This window comes from Tiliqua scincoides, chromosome 1, assembly GCF_035046505.1.
Source record: "Tiliqua scincoides isolate rTilSci1 chromosome 1, rTilSci1.hap2, whole genome shotgun sequence".
Taxonomy (NCBI): domain Eukaryota; kingdom Metazoa; phylum Chordata; class Lepidosauria; order Squamata; family Scincidae; genus Tiliqua; species Tiliqua scincoides.
The window spans coordinates 32536734-32552604 of NC_089821.1; the positions used below are offsets into that span (position 1 = coordinate 32536734).

At 47.4% G+C, this 15871-nt stretch overlaps 2 protein-coding genes across 5 annotated transcripts in view; one reads left to right on the top strand and one right to left on the bottom strand.

Annotated features, from left to right (window-relative positions):
* Positions 1–2503, bottom strand: part of PDHX (pyruvate dehydrogenase complex component X) — a 63018-nt gene extending 60515 nt beyond the window's left edge. Inside the window, exon 1 of the mRNA XM_066639679.1 lies at positions 2350–2503. Coding sequence (XP_066495776.1) covers positions 2350–2491 — 142 coding nt within the window. The 5' untranslated portion in view covers positions 2492–2503. The remainder of the gene's footprint in view (positions 1–2349) is intronic.
* A 2642-nt stretch (positions 2504–5145) lies between these two features.
* Positions 5146–15871, top strand: part of APIP (APAF1 interacting protein) — a 38603-nt gene continuing 27877 nt past the window's right edge. For all 4 annotated transcript variants that reach the window (XR_010794816.1, XM_066635997.1, XM_066635985.1 and 1 more), the window contains exon 1: positions 5146–5253. Coding sequence is in view for 3 of the 4 variants with exons in the window: in XM_066635997.1 (XP_066492094.1) it covers positions 5197–5253 (57 nt within the window). In the remaining variant the exon portion in view is untranslated. The remainder of the gene's footprint in view (positions 5254–15871) is intronic.

Consider the following 15871-nt stretch of genomic DNA (forward strand, 5'->3'; position numbering starts at 1 on the left):
GCTGACGCCAGCCTGTAGCGACATCACAGAAGATATCACTGAGGGGATAGGGTATGGTGTCCACAGTGCAATTGCTCTAAGTACTGTAAATGCAAGGTGTTAAAGCCCAGGTGGTAGCTGGATGTGTGCTGCACAGCTGCAGCCACTAGAGGCTAAAATGAACCTAGAAGTATATAAATAGCACCTGGAGGAACTATCGGATGTGGGTTGTAGAAGGAGTATAGGCTGGAGTTAGGAGAGGAGACTGTGACTCTGCTTATTGGCTCTGGATTGGCAACTCTAACTGATTGGACTGACTTACTTGGAAACTGTGGACTGGGACTTGACTCTGACTTTTGCTTGCTGCACTTGTGAGTTTAACAAGGGAAACTAATCAGCCTTAAGCAGGCACAAGGCCCAGTGGGGAGGAGCTGTGGCAAGACACACCCTGATGCTTGGACTCAAGATGCACCAGGTCAAAGGGAAACAGTTATACTCTCAGCATCAGCCCTTCCTACTCTTTCCAAACAGAACGATACTGCTATTAACTGAACTGTTTGGGACAGGAAGGTGTCTCGATTTTGGATTTGTCTCAATATTGGAATAATTGCATAAATATAATGAGAAATGCATCCTGCTCTTTTCACTGTTACCCATATGGATGTCTGCTGGCCTCTGACATTTTTCAACAATGTCTGTACAGGTACACACCACAGAGCAGAGAATCTGTACCTGCCCTGTATGCGGCACTAGAATATGCACAAGACATTCTAGTGTTCATACTACAGAAATTTTTTTAATCCTTGGACAAAAATGTCTGGATTTCAGATAAGGGGTAATCTACCTGTACTCTTATGTTTGTGCCAAGGATTAACATACTATGAAATGCTGAACATTTGAAATGTGCTAGATAAGTACCATACTGTATCATAATTCTCCCAAGGATTGGAACCAACAAGTTTGCGAACCTGAAATTACCATATCTTTATTAAGACTTCTTAAGATTTCAGAACCCCTCATTTAGTATGTTATAGAAAGCCCTAAAAGTGACAATATTCTAAAACAGGGGTGTCAAACATAAGGCCCAGGGGCCAGATGTGGCCCACGGAAGCCTTTTTATCTGGCCCTCAGGCTCTCAGCTGCTGAGCAGTGCTGAGGTGTTACTGCTAAAAAGGCAGCCCCCATGAAAATTGGGCTCTCCCATGTCTTGAAATATGATAAAGATTTGTGTGTTTTCTCTTCTGTCATTTGAAGTTAATGAATTCCTTAGTTAGAAAAAGTGCTAATTTTTGGTTATGAGTTGTTTAATGACATCACTTCCTGCCTGACATCACCTCCAGCCCTTAGTAGGCATCATGAATACCATTTGGCCCTCAGTATGAAACAAGTTTGACACCCCTGTTTTAAAATAATACTTTACCATGTACGTGGAGGCTTTCTAATATAACTAGTGAGTTAATGGAATGTGTTAGTCTCCATATAAGTGTTTCTTAGCAACAGGATGACAATACAGGCCACAGTATCTTCAACAACAGCAACAAAAGCAATGCACTTGCATCACTTTTAAAAAAGCTTGCACAGAAGTCTTAGAGTAGCTACAGTTGGAGATAGAAACATATCTACAATAACACACTAACAGATGCCCTAGATCAGAGTTCTTCAGCCTTGGGGTTGGAACCCAATGGGGTTGTGAAGCCTCAGTTGCGGCAACTTACGAGTATGAAAAAGGGTGAATACTACCAGACTTGAGCCCCACCAGGTAAAGGGAGAGGCAACTGGTATACCCCTTCATGAACCAGGAGATTGTGTCCCAGCCCTGATCAGGTGTTTAAAAATTCTGCTAAAATAGTTTTCACTTGTGCCAGTCTTCATAGTTTTGTGCCAGGCTAAAATAGTTTTCACTTGTGCCAGTTACTTCACAAGTAACTTTTCCTACTCTCTCTAATACAGTGATTTTTCAACCTTTTTCTCAGTGAGTCTCATGGCACACTAACAAGGTACTAAAATTGTCAGGGAACACCATCAGTTTTTGGATAATTGACAAGGCACACCATGCTATTTGTGGGGGATTCACATTGATTGGGGTAATGGCATGAAAAAGTTTAAGATAGATAAAGACAGGTAAAACTTTAGATTCCATCATTCAACAACATATACACACAATCACAAAAATTCCCTACTGTTATTTTTGGGCCAGAGCAATAAAAATATTCAGCCCAGTCCACCTATCAGTCCCTTTCCTCCTCCCCTCCCCCTTCTCTGCTGTTCCCCTTCAATGTCCTTGCTGCCTTCTCAGATCTAGAGCAGGCAGCAACACTTACCCACAGCTGATTAATAGGGGACTTGAGCTGTTACAAGCCAAACACTCACCCAGCAGCTCCTGCGTCGTATGTAGACATTTCCAGCCCACTGTCTTGGGCAACACAGCAAGAGCCCCTTGCCCCAGACGCCTGCCCAGGAGCAGGTTCACCATTGCTCTGCTACCACTGCTCAGCCACAAGGAGGCTGCCATCTTCCCCTCTTCTCCCCCCTGCCTCCCTCCCTTCTAAAGCTGCCCGTGTCAGTGCCTGCAAAAAATACTTCCAATACAGCAGTCTGTCCTTTAGTGCCTGAACAAAAATATACACAGAGAGAGAGAGAGAGAGAGAGAGAGAGAGATCTTAAGCATATCTGCAAGTGCTTGGCTGCTTTGCAGAACAACATATATACAGCAATTCCTCATGCACTGAAAGAGTATTGCATGAAACTGTGATGTTGCCAGTGATGATAGAGGAAAAAGTCAACTGTTTCCCTCTCTGAAGCCAGTTTCCCACATATTATTAATAGTGATATTATTGACAAAGTGCCTTTACCAGCTCCATTAAAGGCAGAAAATCAGCAGGTGCTGTTTTCCCAGTGCTTCCTTTCCATACTAGGAAGAGCTGCTGCACCACCTGATTTTCTGTCTGTGTTGCAAATTTTAAAGGAACAGGGTCAAAGCCTTTTGCCCAGTGAAAATGTGATAGCCCTGCTTGCAAATCAAACCACAATCATACTTGTGAATCAAACAGTACAATCATATGCGTCTACTCAGAAGTAAGTTCAGTTGTGTTCAGTGGGGTTCACTCCCAGGAAAGTGAGTATAGGATTGCAGCCAAAGTCTACACAAGCAGTTCTCTGAGACAGAAAATAAGTATTTTTGTGTGTGTTTGTGTGCATGCATGCAGATCTTTCAGTGCAATCCTAAGCATGTTTACTCAAAAGTAAATCAATTCAATAGGATGTACTCCCAGGTAAGTGTGCGTAGAATTGTAGTCCTAGTTTCTATGTAATTTTGAACTTTTATACTACTTTTCGTACAGCCCAATCCTCTGCAGGTCTACTCAGAAGTAAATCCCACTGTGTTCAATGGGACCAACTCCCTGGAAAGTGTGCATATGATTGCAGCCTCAGTCTTGAAAAAGCAGCTCCTGAAATACTTTCTAAAAACTCTTAGATATGTCAAATGTTTATTGTACTGTTTATAGTGTTGTAGTTAGCATCCAGCCCTAAGGATGTTTTTTGTTTTGTTTTTTAAGTGCTGTGGTTTTAATATTTTTGTTTTGGTTTGTTGATTGCTGTATTTTTAATTATTGTTCTTTGCCTTGAAGCAGTAATGCTGAAGTGCTGCATGTGAAGTGTAATGTCTATACATTTTTGTAATAAATATTTTCTCTTTCTTAATTGCAAAGCAACTGACCAAAAGATCCTGTCTCTTGTTACAAGATATGCATGTCTTGGTACAAGGAAAAGGTATGAAAAGTCATTTAACAGTTTCTGGTCAAGAACATAAGAACAGCCTTGCTGGATCAGGCCATAGGCCCATCTAGTCCAGCTTCCTGCATCTCACAATGGCTCACCAGATGCCTCAGGAGCACACAAGACAAGAGATCTGCATCCTGGTGCTCTCCCTTGAGCTCGGCATTCTGAGGTAGCCAACTTGTAAAATCAGGAGGTTGCACATACCCAACATGGTTTGTAAACCTTGAAGGACTTTTCTATCAGAAATCTGTTCAATCCCCTTTTAAAGGCACCTAGGCCAGACACCATCACCACTTCCTGTGGCAAGGAGTTCCACAGACTTCCATGTCAGGTAAATAAATATTTTCTTTTGTCTGTCCTAACGCTCCAAACATTCAATTTTAGTGGATGTCCCTTGATCAGTCTGGTGTTGTGTGTGAGAGAAAATACCATCTCTCTACCCACTCTATACATTCCTGCATAATGGTTTCCCCATATCATGTGTTAAGGAGTTCCACAGACTAATTCCACACTGGGTAAAGAAATATTTTCTCGTCTGTCTAACACTCCCTACACTTGGTTTTAGTGGTTGTCCCCTGGTTCTCGTGTGGTGTGAGAGGGAAAAGAGCATCTCTCTATCCACTCTATCCCTTCTCTGCATAACGTCTTCCTCCATATCATGTGGCAAGGAGTTTCACAGATTAACACCTCCTTTTGCCTGTCCTAACTCTCCCAACACTCAATTTTAGCAGGTGTTCCCTGGTTCTGGTGTTACATAAGAGGGAAAAGCGCATCCCTCTATCCATCCCCTGCATAATGTCTTCCCCCCAATCATGTGGCAAGGTGTTCCACAGATTAATATTTCCTTTTGTCTGTCCCAACTCTCCCGAAGCTCAATTTTAGCAGGTGTTCCCTAGTTCTGTTATTATGTGTGAGAGAAAAGAGCATCCCTCTATCCACTCTATCCATTCCCTGCATAATGTCTTCCCCTGTATCATTTGGCGAGGAGTTCCACAGACTAATTCCACACCGGGTAAGGAAATATTTTCTTTTGTCCGACCTAACTCTCCCAACACTCAATTTTAGTGGATGTCCCCTGGCTCTGGTGTTATGTGAGAGGGAAAAGAGCATTCCTCTATCCACTCTGCCCACTCCCTGCATAATGTCTTCCTCTTTATCATGTGGTAAGGAGTTCCACAGATTAACACCTCCTTTTGCCTGTCCTAACTCAGCTCTAGTTGGTGTGCCTCGGCTCTGGTGTTGTGTGAGGAAAAGAGCATCCCTGTGTGTCTCAATCACGTCCCCCTCAGGCGCCCATTCAGGACCGAAGAGCCCCACACGCCGCAGCAGGAGGGTGGTGCCTCAGAGCCACCTCCCCTCTGCGCCAGCAGCCAGGAAGGGCCCGAGGTCTTTCCTTCCTCCGTGGTGCTGGCAGGGCAGGAGGCCGAGCCTGGCGCTATGGCTGAGAGGCAGGACTGCAGCTGCCCAGGCGGGGGCGGCGGTGATGGAGCTGAGGTGAGGGGGGGCGCCAGGCCTTGGTCCTCCCCTCAGAGGCGAGGCGAGGCGAGGGGGGAGGCGCTGCCCTTTCAGTGGCGAGCAGCCTCCACTGGGAGGGAATGGGAAAGGCATTCTGGCAGGCCGGTCTGCTTCCTGTGCCTTGAACAAGGTGACAGGCAGAAATGCCACAGGTGGTGCTCGACTCTCCCCCTGAATGTCCCTCCTCCGTCCCAGGGGGCAGAAATGCCACTGGTGGTACTTGACTCTCCCCCTGAACCTGCCTCCTCCGTCCCAGGGGGCAGAAATGCCACTGGTGGTGCTTGACTCTCCCCCTGAACCTGCCTCCTCCGTCCCAGGGGGCAGAAATGCCACTGGTGGTGCTTGACTCTCCCCCTGAACCTGCCTCCTCCGTCCCAGGGGGCAGAAATGCCACTGGTGGTGCTTGACTTTCCCCCGAACCTGCCTCCTCCATCCCAGGGGGCAGAAATGCCACTGGTGGTACTTGACTCTCCCCCTGAACCTGCCTGCTCCGTCCCAGGGGGCAGAAATGCCACTGGTGGTGCTTGACTCTCCCCCGAACCTGCCTCCTCCATCCCAGGGGGCAGAAATGCCACTGGTGGTGCTTGACTCTCCCCCTGAACCTGCCTCCTCCGTCCCAGGGGGCAGAAATGCCACTGGTGGTGCTTGACTCTCCCCGTGAACATGCCTCCTCCGTCCCAGGGGGCAGAAATGCCACTGGTGGTGCTTGACTTTCCCCCGAACCTGCCTCCTCCATCCCAGGGGGCAGAAATGCCACTGGTGGTACTTGACTCTCCCCCTGAACCTGCCTGCTCCGTCCCAGGGGGCAGAAATGCCACTGGTGGTGCTTGACTCTCCCCCGAACCTGCCTCCTCCATCCCAGGGGGCAGAAATGCCACTGGTGGTGCTTGACTCTCCCCCTGAACCTGCCTCCTCCGTCCCAGGGGGCAGAAATGCCACTGGTGGTGCTTGACTCTCCCCATGAACATGCCTCCTCCGTCCCAGGGGGCAGAAATGCCACTGGTGGTGCTTGACTCTCCCCCGAACCTGCCTCCTCCGTCCCAGGGGGCAGAAATGCCACTGGTGGTATTTGACTCTCCCCCTGAACCTGCCTCCTCCTTCCCAGGGGGCAGAAATGCCACTGGTGGTGCTTGACTCTCCCCCAAACCTGCCTTCTCCATCCCAGGGGGCAGAAATGCCACTGGTGGTGCTTGACTCTCCCCCTGAACCTGCCTCCTCCTTCCCAGGGGGCAGAAATGCCACTGGTGGTGCTTGACTCTCCCCCTGAACCTGCCTCCTCCGTCCCAGGGGGCAGAAATGCCACTGGTGGTGCTTGACTCTCCCCCTGAACCTGCCTCCTCCGTCCCAGGGGGCAGAAATGCCACTGGTGGTGCTTGACTCTCCCCGTGAACATGCCTCCTCCGTCCCAGGGGGCAGAAATGCCACTGGTGGTGCTTGACTCTCCCCCGAACCTGCCTCCTCCGTCCCAGGGGGCAGAAATGCCACTGGTGGTATTTGACTCTCCCCCTGAACCTGCCTCCTCCTTCCCAGGGGGCAGAAATGCCACTGGTGGTGCTTGACTCTCCCCCAAACCTGCCTCCTCCATCCCAGGGGGCAGAAATGCCACTGGTGGTGCTTGACTCTCCCCCTGAACCTGCCTCCTCCGTCCCAGGGGGCAGAAATGCCACTGGTGGTGCTTGACTTTCCCCCGAACCTGCCTCCTCCATCCCAGGGGGCAGAAATGCCACTGGTGGTACTTGACTCTCCCCCTGAACCTGCCTGCTCCGTCCCAGGGGGCAGAAATGCCACTGGTGGTGCTTGACTCTCCCCCGAACCTGCCTCCTCCATCCCAGGGGGCAGAAATGCCACTGGTGGTGCTTGACTCTCCCCCTGAACCTGCCTCCTCCGTCCCAGGGGGCAGAAATGCCACAGGTGGTGCTTGACTCTCCCCCTGAACCTGCCTCCTCCGTCCCAGGGGGCAGAAATGCCACAGGTGGTGCTTGACTCTCCCCCTGAACCTGCCTCCTCCATCCCAGGAGTGCAGCAGGCTGACACAAGTCATATAACAAATTAAGTCAGTGGTTCCCAAACATTTTGGCACTGGAACCCACTTTTTTTTTAACCACTCTATCAGGACCCACCTATGTTTACCAGACTGTTTAAAAAGGAGATCTAGAAAGAAATAATATTTTATTTATTTAGAACTAAAAATTGCCTGGAAAAAAAAAAACCCTCAGACAATTAGCTCCCTATATTTACACATCCTTGCGAACTGCAGGAGCTCAATGCTTTGCAGCTTAATTAGTGGCTACAGTATCTGATCTTTGAATAGCCTCAGGGTTTGAGGCAATTAGTTATCTGATCTTTCTGACACACTTTGGGGACCCACCAAAAATCAGGTTGGGACCCAGCAGTGGGTCCCGACCCCAATTTGGGAACCACTGAGATGAGGGGAGAGGGGAGCACCCCCTGTTGAATTTCTAGTTTTCATACCACTGTTTAAATCACACTGACTCATAGCTAGCTAAGAGCCCAATCCTATACATGTCTACTCAGATGTAAGTCCCATTAGGATTGTAACCAGGCAGCCCAATCCTATGCTACCCCGAGCACGGAGCCTCCATAGCACCAAAAATAGCTGCTGCTGCTGAATCCTGAGCACTAACCAGGCAGCGCCAGCAGCACCTTGGGAGAAGGGAACTTTCATCCCCTTTCCTTAAGTAAGGCGAGTAGCCCCGCAATAAGGCTACTTGATTCTATAGCAACTCTTGGGTCACCGTAGAATCAAGAGCCTCTGTGTTGGGCCAGTGGCCCAACATGGAGGCTCAGGATCCAGTAGAGCAGAGCTCCACCTATCCCGTCTCCCTCCCATCCCACTCCTTCCCCTGGCATGCCTCCTCCCCACTTCCCCCAATACCCTCACTTACCTCTCCATCACTCAGCAGTCCGCCGACTGATGCGCAGTGGAGCTCCAGTGATCCACTGGTGCTAGCCCAGTGCCAGTTGGTGCTGAGCTAGCACCAGCGCTCTGCCAGCGCTAGGGTCTTGCAAATGTGCTTTACGGCACATTTGCAACAGTGTGCACCGGCAGGAAGCCAGTGCGCACTGTTTAGGATTAGGCCCATAGGCAGCAGTCCTATCCATGCTTATCTGGGAGTAGGCCCCGTTAGCAATAATGGAACTTATTTCTGAGTTGACATGCATAGGATTGAGCTATAAGTAGTATTGCCAACTCTGAGTGACTTTCTCTTGGAGACCCCCCCCCCCATATGATATGTTTGTTAGCAGTGCTCCTCTTATACTTAGCAGGGGAAGAGTAACTGTCCCTGTTCACCCCAATGCAGTGTCTCTTGGCTGGCATTTCTTTTCTGGCTTCTTAGACTGGGAGCCATTTAATCTGATTTTCTCTGTAAACTGCTTTGAACTTGGTATTTATTAACCTGGTAGATCCAGGTTAAAGTCCCCACTCAGCCATGAAGCTTCCTGGGTGATCTTGGGCCAGTTCTTAGGCTCACCTAATTTGTTGTTGTGAGGACAAAAAAAGAGAGGAAAAATGTACACCATCCTGAGCTCCTTGGAGGAAGGATGGTATAAAAATGTGAAAAATAAATATTCTTAATGATTAATTAATATAATGTAAATTCCTAGAGGCCCCTGTCAAAACCTCCAGGCATAACCTGGTGATTGTTGCTGATTCCTAGAGATTCCACACCAATCTTGCAGGGTTGGCAACCTTGACTGACACCTCTAGCAGAGAAGTGCAAAGCTGAAGGGATCCTAGTAGCACCTTCAAAATATGTAGAACATGTTGCCACTTTGTAACTTTTTGCAAGACCAACAAATTGTAGTATGATAAGCAGAGGGGAGCGGCTTCTGCAAGGGCTTTCTGGATAAGTAGACTGATGGACTTCTTATGGAGAACAAATTTGCCACAAGGCATGTGTGCCCTGAGCAGCACATGTTTGTTTGGGCTGCAGCACTGCAGTGCAGATGGAATCGGGGTCATCATGAACTGATGAACACATGAAGCTGTGTGCCTGATATGCCTGAAGAGCAACCACCCTGTATCTCATCACCCTTGTTTTTGAAGGATTTTTTAAAAATTGGCTTCAAGCACTGATCCAAAACAACATTTGTGGAAGGCATCTAAGATCATTTTCACATGTGACATTTGAAACACCTTTGAACCTCTCTTGAGCTCTTTGCATGCTCGTGTAAGTCTCTGGGGGTGAGAGTGTGAGTCAAAGGGATCCAATTCTAGCCAAATTTAAACCAAATTCTAGCTAGCAAAAGCTTTATGGTTTTTTAACCATAAACCAAAGCTAGCAAAAGCTTTATGCTTTTTTACATTTGAGATGCAGGAAATGCAAAACACAATTTAAGACTGCAATTTTAGGCATGCTTTCTAGGAATTAAAGTGGGACTTATTTTCAAGTAAATTACACATTGTGCCTGACCGTCTGCTGCCACTGAAAATGACATTTGTATATTGAGTTGTTTGTGTTTTTTTTTTTTTTTTTTGCCAAAATTTACATAATTATGTTGCAATTTTATGCATGTTTATTCTATGCATGTTTACCCAGGAGGTCCCACTGTGTTCATTGGACTCAGGCCCAGGTAAATGTGCATAGGTTTGCAACCTAAATCTGTATGGTGCCATCATCATATTGCATAAATGATGCAATCGGACATTGCATCTTCACAGAGATGTTTCAGTGGCAGCCCCATATCTGGCTTAAAGTGACCCACCTTGTGATCTGCCCTTGCCCACCTTGTGATCTACCCTTGCCTACTGGGTGAAGCAGGGAATCTTTAACTGTGTGACAGAACACTTGGTGTGCTACAAGAGGGACTGAAATAAACCTTGAAAAATTAAGCTGCTATGTTGGTTGAATCCGCAACACTATATGCTCAAAGTGGGAAGGCCCTGTGCAACATCTGTTGTCTCTGCCTATATATAAGTTGATCAGTACATGAGAATCCTTGAAGCATCACCATTGCCCAGGAAGTATGGCTGAACCCTGACTTACTGGGCAAAATGAACCTGGGAGAGATTATTAACAAGGCTTCTTGCAGTTGACAGGAAAATGCCTGTGTGTTGATTTGAGAGATTAGTGAGGAAGTTCATATGTATCTTTTTGAAGTATAGAATCAAGTATGCATCCAATTTTAATTAAGGAAAAAAAAATGGATCCCGTTTATCCCTGGGATGAAATTGCTGTTTGTGCATTGGCAGAAAGAGCAGGAAATCAGTGCCCCAGGTGTCAAAAGTATGAGAAGCACATGATAGAGTGCTGGGTTTGGATGTAGGAAACCAAGAGGAGCCAGCTGCAAGATTTTGTGAGCCCTGGGCTAAAACTTCATAGGTGGACCATCTTAATTTACAAGAAATGGAGCATGCCAACTGAATTTTTTTATGGTGCTGCTTTTGCTGATTTGGGAGCCCTGCCAAATGCTTAGCCTCATAACTCTTGCAGCCAATCCTTATCTAGGATCTAATTCCTGTGTGGTCCTGGCAAGGCATGATCCTTGCCACAGGATGTTATACTACAGATGTCTGTTTCTTGCAGAACTACCCATATATGTTTTGTGCATGTGCTGATATGTAGTAGTGTGCACATTGTCATCATTACATTTAATGGTCTTTTTAGCATTAACCGGCATCCCCCCATTAGGCCAGTGAATCAAGTGTTCACTGTACATAATTAGATTTGTGAGTGGCAAATCTTGCTTAATCAATCTCTTTGTGGATGTGTTTTAATCAAAGATGAACCTGCTATTCCAATTACAGCCCAATCCTATTCAAATGCCAGTGCAATATCCATCATATCCTAGTCCTGCTCTCGCTATGCCGCAACAACAGCATGCTGGCACAACAAGGGCCAAATTGCAAGCCTGTCCTGGCAAAGCAATGCTTGTGCAGCCCTTCTCAGTAACACCAAGTAACAACACAGTAGATTACAGTTGTGACTTGTTGCAGTGCAGTGCAGTGGTTTTCAAACTGGGGCGTGGCAACACCCCAGCCTGAAGGCCCTGGCCTCTGCCCCTTTAAGGGGTGGGGGCAGCAAGGAGGCAGGGAGGAGGCAGCGATGCGATTCCCAGGATCACATCTCTAATGGGGCTGCAGGGACTGGGATGCACTCACCAGTCCATGCAGCAGCCATCCTGGGGTGTGGGGAGCCCTGCATGAGCGTCTGCAGGACTCCCCAGGCTTGAAGTGAAAAGTGGAGCGAGAGTTTGAAAATCGCTGTTGCAGTGGTTCCCAAAACTTATCTATTCACAGCACCCTTAGTGTCTGCAATTTTTTCCACAGAACTTATACAGTTCTATTGCTGTTTCCCTTGGAAGTTTAAAATATCCTGTGGTGCCCCTGGGAGTTTGTTGTGGGGCAGCACCTCACACAGTTTAGGAACTGCTGGCTTGGTGGATCAGAAGTCAGCAGGCCTATTTATTGCCTCCTAACTTGTGACTTGAGCCATAGCTGTAGTGGAACAAGACAATTAACCAACAACTTTCTGCCTTTATATTAACTGTGAACTGCTTCTTTTGGGTAGATATTGTATTCAGTGAGCTTCATGGGTTTGTTGGTTATATTACAGCGGACAATACTTTTTTATGTTTTTCACTAATGATGGCATAGATATGGGACTGTGTCTAGATTTACCCACCAGATTTAGAGATAGGAGACAGCTGCGACTCTAAAATCAGGCTTAAAAAGCACACACCCTATTATGTGCAGTAAGCATGTGTTCATGTGCCTGTAGCTCTTGTGAATGTTGTACTCAGCCTTCCTGACTTGCTTCATTACCTTTTACCTCTTGTAAGTAATGTGGAAGGGACTGCAGGTAGGGTCCTGTTTGGGCCAGTCAGGCTAAGGAGATTTCTAAGTCCTAAGGAACTCCTAACGATTGAATCAGAAGCACAAAGGGGCCTAGTAAACCCAGTTTTTAGTTAAAATGGTTAATTTATGATGTTTGGCAGATGTTATCATGAAATAACCACTTTCAAAGGCTTAATTGCATACTGGACAAGAATGTTGTGAGTTTCTGTCATCTTCATGCAGCACTATACTGAAAGCTGCAGGATTGTTATACAAGGGTCATTTGTGGTTCTGGATTATTAGGTTTATCAGCACAGCTGCTTTATCCATTGTTATGCCTACCGTTTATCAGTGCTTCTCATTCCAATAATAAAAGGAATGAAAGTACAGAACCCAAATTCTATTTTGGAATTTGTAAAATTGCAGAACTTCTGGCTACATTGGTTTACTGGTTCCTCTCTATAATTAAGATGCAAATCATTTCCTCCAAAAATAAAACTTGAAATTACATATGGTGTGTATTTTGATACATTTTGTACAGAACTGACTAATTAAAGGTTCTATTGTAACTATTTTTAACCAGGAAGTCTGAACCTTAGGTATTCTTCACAGCATTATTTTAAATGTAAATTTTTTTTATTTGAGAATCATGGCCAGGGAGTGAAGAAGCAGGTAGGATGTTTGACACCCAAAGGGCGGAAACCTAACCCACTTTCTAGCACTGACCAACTCCGAGGTAACAGTACAAACATTCCCTTACTTTGAGGAGACCTCCCTGAGTGTCACCCAACTGCAGGATGCAGCACACATCCTATTGGCACCACTATGTCAGTTTTGGAAAGTTGGTTAGGATTTGGGTCAAAGAGAAACAATTTGCCAACTTCTAAGCTAATGTTTCTCTACTTTGTTGGTTTGTATGTTAGAACATTCCATACAGAGATCTCTTTCATGCAATTTGGTAAATTTTTAAGCAGTCACTTTTTAAGTTGGTAACTCTGTACATCAGGGGTGCTCACACTTTTTTGGCTCGAGAGCTACTTTGAAACCCAGCAAGGCCCGGAGATCTACCAGAGTTTTTTTTACAATGTTCGCGCCATCATAACATATAACATTTATGTGTACAATGTATGTTGGTGTACCTTGAGCCCCACTGAGTATAACAGGACTTACTCCTGAGTAGACATGCCTAGGATTAGGCTGTGAGGCTGCAATCCTAGCCACACTTACCTGGGAGTAAGCCCCATTGAGTACAATGGGCCTTACTCCCGGCGTTTCCTCCCAGAGGCACCTGAAGGAGGGGGGTCGGCACTCCGCGATCTACTCATTTTGCCTCGCGATCTACCAGTAGATCGCGATCCACCTATTGAGCACCCCTGCTGTACATAGATTTTGAAGACCTGCTTTAATCAGTTCAGTAGGTTTCCCAAATAAGGGCGCCAGGAGGCTTTTGCTGCATCCAGCTCAGGTTCATTGGCTGCAGCGGCTCAGCCAGGGGCAAGGGGAACCTCTTCCCCTTACCCCTGCGTAAGGGCTGCTTGCCCCAATGGGTCTCCTCAGACCTGCGCCACCTCTGGAAGTCCGAGGAGAGCAGAGCGACTTGAAGCCGCTCCGTTTTCTGCTGGGACAGGGATTGGGATCCAGCATAACCGCTGGGTCCCAGCCCCACCCCCAGCTCCCAGTGCGCCCACCACTAGGGCTGCCAATTGCCCCCGAACCTGCCTCCTCCATCCCAGGGGGCAGAAATGCCACTGGTGGTGCTTGACTCTCCCCCTGAACCTGCCTCCTCCGTCACAGGGGGCAGAAATGCCACTGGTGGTGCTTGACTCTCCCCCAAACCTGCCTCCCCCACCCAGAAACACCCCCTCCCACCTCCTCTCCACCCCCCCACACCTACTGTTGCCACTTGTGTTGGTGTGGGTGCGCTAACACAAGCGGCGGCGAGGTAGCCGCCATGGAGGCTTCTGGCGGCCTCCGTGCGTTGGTGCATCTACATGCGCCGACGCAGCTTCCTCCCATGGAGGCGCAAATGTGCTTTACGGCATGTTTGCAACCCTCCTGGGGGACTTATGCCAGCCTATGTGCCGGTTACAATTGCGCCGTAAGTGTGTTTTGTTGCTATTGTTGCTATTGCTAGTGTATTGTATGTGTATGTGTAGCTAGTGACTCATGCTATCCCATTCATATGCTATCAAATTCACAGTCCCAATTTTTTCCCCATTTCTGCAAATTTCTCATAGAACTGATGCTGACACCGTTCATTTTTTGCTACATGGGAGAAATGGGTCCTACTCACTAAGTGTAGCAAGATATTTGTATTCTGCGTTGACCAGGCATAAATTTTTCTAACTTAAGCATTTTTATAATTTCTGCATGTTGATCTTGAATAATGAGTGGTTTTTGTGCCTTGCTGTTTTACTTTGCCTTGTTTGATGTTGTTTTAAATCTTGCTCATGCTTATCTTTTATTGTGTGCATTCTGTGTTATCCACTACCTGTATTTCCTGGAAATTGTTTTATGCCAAAAAAGGTCTCAGTTAATCAATCAAATCAAATTCACAGTCTTCTAAGATACAGTGTGACACTCATGTTGGCAAGTCTTGAAAGACTATGGTATTGCGCTCTGAATGGTGGTTCTGGAACAGTGTCTAGTGTGGCTGAAAAGGCCGATTCGGGAGTGACAATCCCTTCCACACTGGGAGCAAGTGTAGTCTGTCCCTGGTCTGTCTCCCTGGCTATGGGCCTTCCTTCTTTGCCTCTTTGCCTCAGTTTGTTGGCCAAGTGTCTCTTCAAACTGGGAGAGTCCAGCCTGCCTCCAAGCAGGACGCTCAGAGGCCAAGGTTTCCCATCTGTTGAGGTCCAGTCCTAAGGCCTTCAGATCCCTCTTGCAGATGTCCTTGTATCCCAGCTGTGGTCTACCTGTAGGGCGCTTTCCCTGCATGAGTTCTCCATAGAGGAGATCCTTTGGGATCCGGCCATCGTCTATTCTCACGACTTGACCAAGCCAACACAGGTGTCTCTGTTTCAGCAATGTATACATACTAGGGATTCCAGCTCGTTCCAGGACTGTGCTATTTGGAACTTTGTCCTGCCAGGTGATACCGAGGATGCGTCGGAGGCAGCGCATGTGGAAAGCAGCTTCCTCTCCTGTGACACTATTGAAAGCATAAACATGAATAAGCATCAATACTTGGTTAGTGTTGGCACCAGGGTGCTGGGGCCCCTGCAGCAAAACTGAATCGAACTTCTCATCTATCCCCTGATGGCAATTCGATGCTACTGGTTCTCATCAGTGTTCCCTGTAATTTTCAAAGGGACTGCATGGAGCCCTCATGGATCTGCACTGGGGCAGCTCTGGAAGGCTCAACATTGGTGTCATCTCTGAGCTCTGGAGTACCCAGATGGAAGCTGCATGGGACTTCAATTCCAGCTTAGAGGAAATGCTGCTACAGATAGTTTAGAAGTCACAGACTGATGTTATCCCTGTACCTAGTGAATATAGCATAGTCCAATCCTATCCCTGGGTAGTGCCAGTCTCCTGTACACTGCCCACACAATGCCCATTGCTGAAGTGCCATAAGGCACTTCACGGCAACCAGGAGACAAATGGCACTAGCGGAGAGGCCAGCACCAGTTGTTGATCCTCCAGGGCAGTGGGTTGACAGGTTGTATCCACCACGGTAAGTTCCCCACTGGTCAATGGGGAGTTGTTCCTGGGAGGGGGAAGGCAGGGAGGGACAAAACTGGGCAGCCTTTGTGGGGTTCAGGCCTGGGAGGGGGCAGGAACAGCAGCAGAGGCTGC